The 10,234-nt window shown below is 39.0% G+C and overlaps 1 protein-coding gene across 1 annotated transcript; it reads left to right on the top strand.

Annotated features, from left to right (window-relative positions):
- Positions 1–9,131: 9,131 nt before the first annotated feature.
- On the top strand, positions 9,132–9,959 carry LOC140183408 (uncharacterized). Its single transcript, XM_072231823.1, has 2 exons — positions 9,132–9,384; positions 9,520–9,959. The coding sequence occupies exons 1-2, from the start codon at positions 9,132–9,134 to the stop codon at positions 9,957–9,959; spliced, it is 693 nt and encodes a 230-aa protein (XP_072087924.1).
- The last annotated feature ends 275 nt before the right edge of the window (positions 9,960–10,234 follow it).

The following is a 10,234-nucleotide window of genomic DNA, read 5'->3' on the forward strand; positions in this document are numbered from 1 at the left end:
AACCTCAGTCAAATATTCAATTACACATTCATTCTTTGCACTTATAACCTTCGGCCCCAGAATACTCAGAGGCTCCGAACACCAATACACAGGAAATTTCTTCCCAAAATGCTCATCCATATAGAAAGGGAACTCTCCCTCAACATTTCTAACCTTTACATACATTTTCTTGAAATTTTTAATAGAGGATTTGTATAGTTTGAAAATACCAAAACGGGATAAACTATTCAAGTTCACCCAACCTCCTTCCAAACCCTTTTTGCTTGAAATAATGAAAAGAATAACTCCACTGTCGGTTCCTCCTCCAGAAACTCCATCAGAATTTAAAAACTACGAAGGAATGACCAGCAATTAGGGTGAAGTTGGGAAGGTGCACAATTAAGCTGTTTCAACACCTGATACTCAAAATCCGTAAATGGCAACTTCACCCTCAGTTCCTCCAAAACACTGCTGTACATATAGAAAAACTCAAAACCTTCGCCTCTGTAGAAAACCCTGTCACCTGGAGAACAGGGCAATAGCTCCACCCGAACCCCAGCACCTACCCTGACAATCTTACTACTACCAATCTCCTTCACAACATCCTCATCTAAAAATAAAAACGCACGATTCCTCATGTCCTCATTTACCCAATCATAGGACCAATCAATTTTCTCTTTTTTCTCCTTTTCGAAACCCATCAGTAACCAACAAATAATGAAGGAGAATAAGCAGAAAAATAGAATAAAGAATACAAAGAAGAAAAACAGAAAAATACAGGAGGAGGAACACAGAGGTTAGAACATATCTCTCTTACTCATTTTTCTCCCAAATGTCTTTGATAAACAAAAAGAAATGCAGCCAAAGTGAAACCCTTCAGGATTCCAAGAGTGCTTCAATTAAACACACTTTACTACCTATTTTGATTCCACTACCCTCAACTCAAATCAGTTACCTCAAAAGATGTGAACTACATTGGAAACACGCACGCCCTGCAACGTGCATTTAATTATTTCTCTCTCATAATCATACAACTACTTAGCATTAATAACTGTTTAATAAAGTAAATTGAACTGGGGGCTACAAGGCAACACCATCATCTGTCGAGCTACTCAGCAGCTCACTTATGAATCATTTAAAGCTCAACCTGCTTCATTAAAACACATTCCCAGGCTAAGCATGGGGGCTATGATTCGACCGTTACACATCCAACATCATAATTCGGCATTATTCACGTTATTACTCAGAAAGCTGACGTTATTCGAAACAATATCAACGGACATCTTAGAATCAAAACGTCCCATTGGATTTTATCACCCAATTATTACTCTTCAATTTAGACGGTGAAACAGAAACGTAACCAACCTGTCTTCACTCATAAAAGGTATAGTCTCCTATCCTCAGGAATAGATTGAATTCTCAATACTGACTTAAACTTCGGAGTGCCTTTGCAAGTACACTCCCCCTTGTTTCTTGCTCACGCTTTGCGCAATTGAACATCTCTTTGGAGTAAAGCTCGGATTTCTACAAGACCCAAAGGTCAGTACCGAAGATAACAACTCGGCGTTGATTCCCAGTGGCCGAGCTCTCCCCTCAAGTATCCATACAAGAACAATATTTTAAATTTTTTACTTTAATTTATGTTATGTATGTAAATGATGATTATATAATTTTTAAAATTTAATTTTATTTGTTGGATTTAATAATTATAGGAGCGGGTAGGGGCGGGACGGGTTAGGGTTTATCATTTTACTACCCGTGGGTAGGGGAGGAACGAGTTCAATGCAGATTTTTGTAGGGTGGGGCAGGATCGAGTAGAGCAAAAACACGCCTCTACCCGTCTCGTTGCCACCCCTATTTACGCTTTCTATTCCAAGAACTTACTTTTTCTTAAATGCTCTAATAATTACAGGTTCTTCATCCTTTGCTGATGGTCATTTGGTTTATTCTCTTAAGTGGAAAAGGTACCTTGGGTTTAATTAGCTCTGGAACTTGTTTGAAAGAAATCATAATGTAAATTTAAATTAATTTATTTATTTTTATAATCAATGTCATTTTTGCTTCAATTTTGGTGCACAGATGGTTGCATGGTTCTATGGAATTGCAAAAAATCAGTGCATTTAGGGCTTTAAGGTGTGGCTCTAGTTTATGGAATATTTGGAATTTGGACTAAATTTCAGGGAAACGATGGGATTGTGGCCAATTTTTATAGCCTTCATTCATGGATGGGTTTGATTTGCATTTTTCTCTTTGGAAAACAGGTACTAATACACTTTCACAAGGTTGTTGAATTCTTTCTCTATTTCGTCTTCATTTTTATTTTAATTTTGTGTTACTAATTTTTTTCATTTGTCAAGTGCAACGTGCAAGCAATTAGGGTGGCAATCGGGTCGAAATCCGTTAGACCATCCTGCGTAGCTTACCAAAAAGGGTGGCTCGGACTGAAAATTTGAAACTACCATAATTAAAAAATTCGCCTAACTTGCATTGCTAAATCTGCAGGCTTTAGCAGGTTTCGGTGAGCGGAGCAGGCTTCTTCGACGCACTTGTATTTTTTTTAATCGAGGATGATAATTGAAGATATTCTAAGTTATAATTTGGATTATGTTATATGTTTGTTTTATTAGAAACTTGAAGATGTTTAATTATATATTTTGGACAATGTTTGTTTTATTTTTTAAATGTTGGTTTTATTATTTTGTTTCAAAAAACTTGGTTGATGATTATGTTTATTACATATTTAGAATTATAAAAACTTTGATGTTTGTGAATTTAGAAATTATAAATTTTTATATCTTTAGAAATTATAAATTTATTGAAATGGTTATAAAATTATATATATTGTTTATTAACAGAAATAATAAAAAATTAATAAAAAAAGAAAATTGGCGGGCTTAACTCGCAAATTCGCCAACCCATCATTAAGCGGGTAGGGGAGGAATTTGGGATCGCCTCACTGGGTGGGGCGGGGTGGGCTAGCCCGTTTGCCACCTTTACAAGCATCCTTTAGTCATGTTTATTAACTTGCTAACAAAAATAATTGCATGAGTTAATACTCAAAAAAGCTTCTAAAATTTGATCCCAGATTTAATTTAGTCCTCCAATTTTTAGTTGACCCAAATTGTACCCTAAAATTTTAAGACGTGACTCAAGTTGACCCTTCCGTTCATTTTCGTCACCGGAGAGATGACGTGGAACGATTAAATGACGTCGTTTTTCTATTTACGCATAAATGACATCATTTTACTCCTCTCCCTCTTCTTCTTCCTCCTCTTGAACATTTCACCACCTCATTGCCACCGCCCTCAATTATACCTTTCCAATCCCACCATCCTCATCACAACCACCATCACCACCCACCTCCTCACCTCTTCCTCATCCACCACTCCAATTCAGTTACATCAAACTATATAGCAACGTTACCAGGATCCAATGTTACCAGCAATAAACAGAGAAATAGAATACTGCGTTATTTTCAGTTACATCAAACTACAAAGCACAAACAACCAGACAAACAGGAATCTAAGAAGGTCATAAACATTAATGAAAGCAAACAAAGAATGAATCGAATTCGGGGTCTATAATCTGTACCAAGAACAAAAGGATTAAATTTAATTCATTAACCTAAACTTTTTACATTTTGCCTTCACTAATCTATCGCCCTTTTTCCTTCGACATCTTTCTCTTAACTTATCCCATTAATAAAACACCTTATATATGTATTTGTGAATCCAAGATGCTTTAGACAGGGACTTTATAATAACCATGTGAGACATCATGTCTATCAAGCAACACTTATGACACTATCTTCCTTATTTAAACTCAAAAAATTTGAGAAATGAAGAACTTGTACCTAAATTGGAGTGGTGGACGAGGGAGAGATGAGGAAGAGGGTGATGGTAGTGGTGGTAGTAAGGATAGTGAGATTGGAAAGATGTAATTGAGGGTGGTGGCAATGGGGTGGTGAGAGGTTCAAATATTGAGGTGGAGGAAGAAGAAGAGGGGATAAGTAAAACGACATCGTTTAGGTGTAAACAGCAAAACGATGTCGTTTAATCGTGTCACGTCCTTTTTTCTGTGACGGAAATAGACGGAGGGACCAACTTGAGTCACACCTTAAAATTTTAGAGTATAATTTAAGTTAATTAAAAATTAAAAGACTAAATTAAATCAGAAATTAAATGTTATGGACCATTTTAAATATTAACTCATAATTACATTCTAAAGAAGCCATAGTGCTTCTATGACGGTTAGTGTTGCATTAGGATGAGTGATCTAAGTTGTAGTATATAGTAGTAGTACAATATACAAAGATATGTTAATTAGTACTGAGCAATAAATGTCACTCAAAAATCAAAATTGGGTTATTCATATTGAAGTGAAGTGAAGTGAACCCCTCTGATTTCTCTTCGTCTTCATATTGGAGTCAACCAAGTCGTAAATTTTGATTGTTTTATTCTTATGACTGATTGTTGGGTTATTTTTATTTATTCTACTATTCATGTGTATTTTTAATTTTCTTATAATTATATATGATCTGCACCCGAGATATACGGACAAATAGGGTTATATCTCAGAACTCCTGATTCGAAAACCAAAATATCTCTATAAAATAACCGTTACAACACACCTCCATGGCTTCAACGCATAACTCGAAACGAACAGAATCAGCCGAGAAAATACTCGTATCAAATCACAAATAGCTCAGAAGAGCCGGTTCAGCACAAGTGCTCTTAAAAGATAATAAATAAGGATCATCATAGGCATAGAGGCACAACTAAGATCAAAAGAAAAGAACAGTATACAGCAAGACATAGTTCTTGAGATTATGGTTTTATATTATCGTATCTGTGAACTGACTTGAGTGTCGGAGTCCTTTTTGCAGGTACTCCACACTGCTCGAATTGAGAAGGATCTTAAGGTGCAGCGCAGGGAAGAAAGGCATCACAGACACCGTTCCAGCTGCATCCAACCTATATCTCGGAGCAAAGTTCCTCGCAAAAACATTTGGTGCCCACCGTGGGGCCACGCCTCACTCTTTAGTTCTTATTTAACATCTTTATTACTCTTGTATCTTCCCTTTCTTTGCAGGAGCCAGAACATGACGGATCCCGACAAACGCTGAGCTCTTGGCTACTAATGCTACCCTGCAGGCAGAAAATCAACGAATGGCTGACCTCTTAGCAATATTACAGAATAACGACGAGGAAAAGAACGATAAGAAGAAGGCCATTAACGATCTCCACGAGGAGCACCAATCCGAGTCGAACGTGAAAATGGGAGAGACACCCCCAAAGTTGAAAGGCGACGGATTGGCCCTTTCTCGAAAGAAATAATGAATTTTTAAATGCCTAAAAACTTTACACTTCCGATGACATTAGCGCCATATAAGGAGATCGAAGATCCTAAAGTTCATGTTACAAAGTTTGAATCTATGATGTTTCTTAATAATGACTCCGATCCTATCTTGTGTCGATCCTTTCTGACCTTTTTGGATGGAGCCGCTTTATTATGGTTTTCTAATTTACCTACAGGTTCAATTTTTAGTTTTGATGAATTTGCCAAGCTATTTATAAATCATTTTGCAGCATCTAAAATTTATATGCAAGACTTCAATTACCTCAGCACTACCAAACAAGGACAGCTTGGAAGTTTGAAGGACTACATGACACGCTTCACAACGGCGGCCATGGCGATCCCTGACCTTAACCAGGAAGTACAGTTGCACACCATCAAAAGCGGTCTCTGACCTGGAAAGTTCCAGGAGGCGATAGCCATAGCAAAGCCAAAAACATTAGAGGAGTTCAGGGACAAAGCCATCGGACAAATTGAAGTTGAAGAACTGAGAGAGGCTCAAAGGATGGAAAGAGCCCCGTCTTGGAAAGAGGAGGAAAAACCGAACAAAATGACCAGTAACCGAAAAGGGAAAAAGCCATTCAGGTTGACACTAAAATTTGACTCATACACCCAGTTCAACACAAAAAGGGAAGACATTATCGAAGAGATACTAAACACTAAGATCATTAAACCAGCAAGCAGAGCAGGCACATACCAAGATCAGAAATATGTCGACAAGACAACATTGCGCATTCCACCAAAAGTTCGGTCACACAACCAATGAGTGCATGGTCACAAAGGACCTACTCGAATGGCTAGCAAGGCTAGGATTGCTAGAAAAGTATGTTATGGGACGAATACAAAAAACTCCGGGGAACTTCCTATCCACAGGGAACAATGCAAACAATGCTACCACAACCAAAGACAACTCGGATCAGCCGCTGACAGCGAGAAGAATCATAAACTATATATCAGTGGGTTTCGCATGTGGCGGGCTAATGAACACAGTAAGAAAAAGGAGCTATAGAAGCATGCTCACCATGGCCAATGAACAAACAGAATCTCAGCAAAGACACAGGATAGCACCAGCCATAACCTTCAACGATGTTGATTTCCAACACAAAAGCCAGAATCTGGATGACCCTGTAGTCATCTCGATTATTGTTGTAGAAGCAACGGTAAGAAAGGTGCTGATGGACCCCGGTAGTAGCGCCGACATCTTATTCTTGTCAACCTTCAAGAAAATGCAGTTAAATCCACGTAGCATGCAACCCTCATCGGGAGATATGGTCGGTTTCTCTGGCGAAAGAGTGCCGTTAACATGTTATGTATGGCTGAGAACAACCCTAGGGGAATATCCCAATTCAAAGACAATGGACATCTAGTACTTAGTGGTTGATTGTGCCAGCCTATATAATATTATACTAGGATGACCATCTTTAAATTCATTTGGAGCAATTGTTTCTACTATCCATCTGTGTGTTAAGTTTCAGGTACAGGATGATATCATTGCAACAATACACTATGATTACAAAGAAGCACAACAATGTTACAACACTGGATTGAGGACTCCCAGACCAACCTCGTATGTCATACAACACGTGAATTCGGTATACAATGCCGACAATCTACCAATGATGGCAGAGCTCGACCCGAGATCGGAACGAGAGGGCCGACCAACACCAACAGACGAACTATATAACGTAACTCTCTCCGACAACCAAACACAATATACTAACATTGGATCCGCTTTAACTGCAGAAGAAAATGAACACCTTGCCAAACTGCCTCGTTCAAATGCCGATCTGTTTGCATGGATTCCAACAGACATGCCCGGGATAGATCCAAATGTCATATGTCATAGCCTAGCTGTCGATCCTTCTATCAAACCGGTCCGTCAAAAGAAATGCAACCTCGGCAGAGAATGCAATGAAGCGGCAAAACAAGAAACTCAAAAACTGCTACATGCTGGCTTCATCAAGGAAATTCAATTCGCCACTTGGTTGGCCAATGTAGTGATGGTCAATATGAACTCGGGCAAATGGCGCATGTGTGTCGACTTCACGGATTTAAATAAAGCCTGCTCGAAAGACTCATATCCATTGTCGAACATTGAAAAACTGGTAGACAAGAGATCCGACTTCAAGGTGCTCATCTTCATAGATGCCTACTCTGGTTACAACTAGATACTTATTAATCCAAAAGATCAGAATAAGACATCATTTGTCACATATAACAAAAACTTCTGTTACAAAGTAATGCCTTTTGGCCTTAAAAATGCAAGGGTAACCTATCAGAGAATGATGGACAGGATTTTTTGGAACCAAATTGGACACAAAATGGAAGTCTACGTGGATGACTTGGTCATTAAATCCACAAACGAAACACAGCATTACCTAGACTTGGAAGAGGTCTTCAATCAACTATGACGATATAACATGAGATTGAACCCCGAAAAAGTGTTCTTTTGGTGTCCAAGAGGAAATTCCTCGGATTCATTTTAACGCACAAAGGAAGAGAGGCAAATCCAAAAAAGTGCCGAGCAATAACAGAAATGACATCACCGAAATATGTTAAAGAAGTCCAGCAACTTACAGGATGATTGGCAGCACTATCCCACTTTTTACCAGCAGTGGCCGAGAAGTCCTAGCATTTTTTCAACAGCCTGAGGAAGGCACGTAGCTTCACGTGGACTGAAGATTGCGAAAAGGCATTCGCATATTTCAAGACCATCCTCTCTTCTCCGTGTGTTTTATGAAATCCTATAAGCGGTAACCCACTCTATTTGTATCTTTCAGTTTCCACTAATGCTGTCAGTTCTGTTCTTGTTACCAAAACAAAGAAAGCTCAGAACCAATATATTTTGTCAGTAAGGTTCTGTAAAATGCGGAAAATTGGTACCCGATACTAGAAAAACTAGCATTTGCCCTAATAATTACCTCACGACGACTACGACATTACTTCCAGAGCCACCGAATAATAGTTTGGACAAACCAACCATTAAGGCAAACCTGACAAGACCATATTTAGCAGGCCGACTCATCAAATAGTCCATCGAACTGTTCGAATATGATATTTCATACGAATCCCGCAAAGCCCTTCGAGCCCAGATACTGGCCGATTTCTTGGCCTAACTCACAACAGCTAGAAATGATCAGCAGTTTTGGGTACTATATGTCGACGAAGCAATAAACGAACAAGGTTGCAGAGCAGGAATAATCCTCAAAAATAACCAAGGAGTTTATGTTGAGCAATCTATAACATTCCTTTTCAAGACAAGCAACAATCAATCAGAATACGAAGCATTCCTTGCAGGGCTGAGGTTGGCTAAAGACAGCAATATCCAAAATATAAAAGTATACTGTGATTCACTTTTAGTAGTGCAATAGGTAAATGGCATTTTCCAAGTACGAGATCCACTTCTCGAACAGTACTTAGCTATGGTAAGAGAATTCATTAAATATATCCAAAATTTTAAGATTAACCACATACCTCGAGAAGAGAATAACAGGGCGGAAATCCTATCCAAACTGGCTACTTCCAAAATTATGGAGGAAACACCTATTCTATCACAACTAACGCTTGGAGAACCAAGCATTTTTAGTATCCATGTTTTCTCTATTTCAGATAAACAAGATTGGAGAACACCATACATCTGACACCTGACCACAGGGGAAATCTCGCCAACAGAGGAGAACCCAAAGCTATTCAAAAAGAGAGCGAGTCATTTTATCATGATCGGTGATGACCTATACAAAAGGGGATTTTCCAGACCCCTATTAAAATGCCTCCGGGAAGAGGAAGCCAGAACAGCCATGGACGAGACACATGAAGGAGTTTGTGGAATGCACATCAGAGGAAGGAGCTTAGCAACAAAAATCCTACGCGCCAGCTACTATTGGCAGACAATGAAAACGGATTGTGTGAAGAAAGTACAATACTACGAAAATTGCCAAAAATGTGCACCAATCACTCACACCCCCGCTGAACTATTACATACCTCCGAGACGTCATGGCCCTTCGATAAGTGGGGGCTCGATATCCTCGAACCATTCCTAGTATCCAGAGGTCAGGTAAAATTCTTATTGGTCGGCATAGATTACTTTACCAAGAGGATCGAGGCTTAACCGTTAGTGAAGATAACTTCGAAAAATGTATAATCTTTCCTATGGAAATCTATAATATGCCGATACAGCATAATAGGTGACATTGTTACTGATAACGGTAGACAATTTATTGATAGAAACATAGCATCATTTTTGGCGAAATTTAAAATTAAGCATCATTTCTCCTCGGTAGAGCATCCACAAACAAATGGTATCGCCGAGGCAGCTAACAAAGTTATTTTGCAGGCCCTAAGGAAAAAGTTAGCTAATGCGAAAGGGCATTGGGCCGATCTTATACTGAAAATCCTATGGAGTTACAATACAATGCCATACTCCACAACAAAAGAAACCCCATTTCGCCTCGTATATGGAGCAGAATCTATGATACTAGTGGAGATCGCATATGGGTCACTTAGGATCCAACCCAGAGCTGATGCAGACAATGAGCACATAAGGAGAGCCGAACTTGACACCATCGATGAAGATCGGATGATGGCTAGAATCAGGAAACAAGCAATGCAACATATTATCCAATGAAAGTACAACAAAAGAGTTTGGCCAAGAAAACTGGAAAAAGGCGACCTTGTCTTAAGGAAGATAGAAGACGTTCGCAAACCCACAGGACACGGAAAGCTTGCCGCCTCATGGGAGGACAATTCTGAGTATCCAAAGTGCATGGACGAGGTGCATACTCCTTGTAAACACTGGAAGGAACCGAACTACCAAACACATGGAATATATCCTCATTACATTTCTATTACATGTAACAATGTGAAGCTGAAAGGTACTCTTTTTCCTACCACCGAAGTTTT

The sequence above is a fragment of the Arachis hypogaea genome, chromosome 3 (genome assembly GCF_003086295.3).
Source record: "Arachis hypogaea cultivar Tifrunner chromosome 3, arahy.Tifrunner.gnm2.J5K5, whole genome shotgun sequence".
Taxonomy (NCBI): Eukaryota; Viridiplantae; Streptophyta; class Magnoliopsida; order Fabales; family Fabaceae; genus Arachis; species Arachis hypogaea.

What these genes read in the sequence shown, in the direction of transcription:
- LOC140183408 (XM_072231823.1), top strand. Translation starts at nt 9,132, where the DNA reads ATGGACGAGACACATGAAGGAGTTTGTGGAATGCACATCAGAGGAAGG. An exon ending in ACCATTCCTAGTATCCAGAG is followed by an intron (nt 9,385 to 9,519) that starts GTCAGGTAAAAT and finishes ACAGCATAATAG; the next exon opens with GTGACATTGTTACTGATAAC.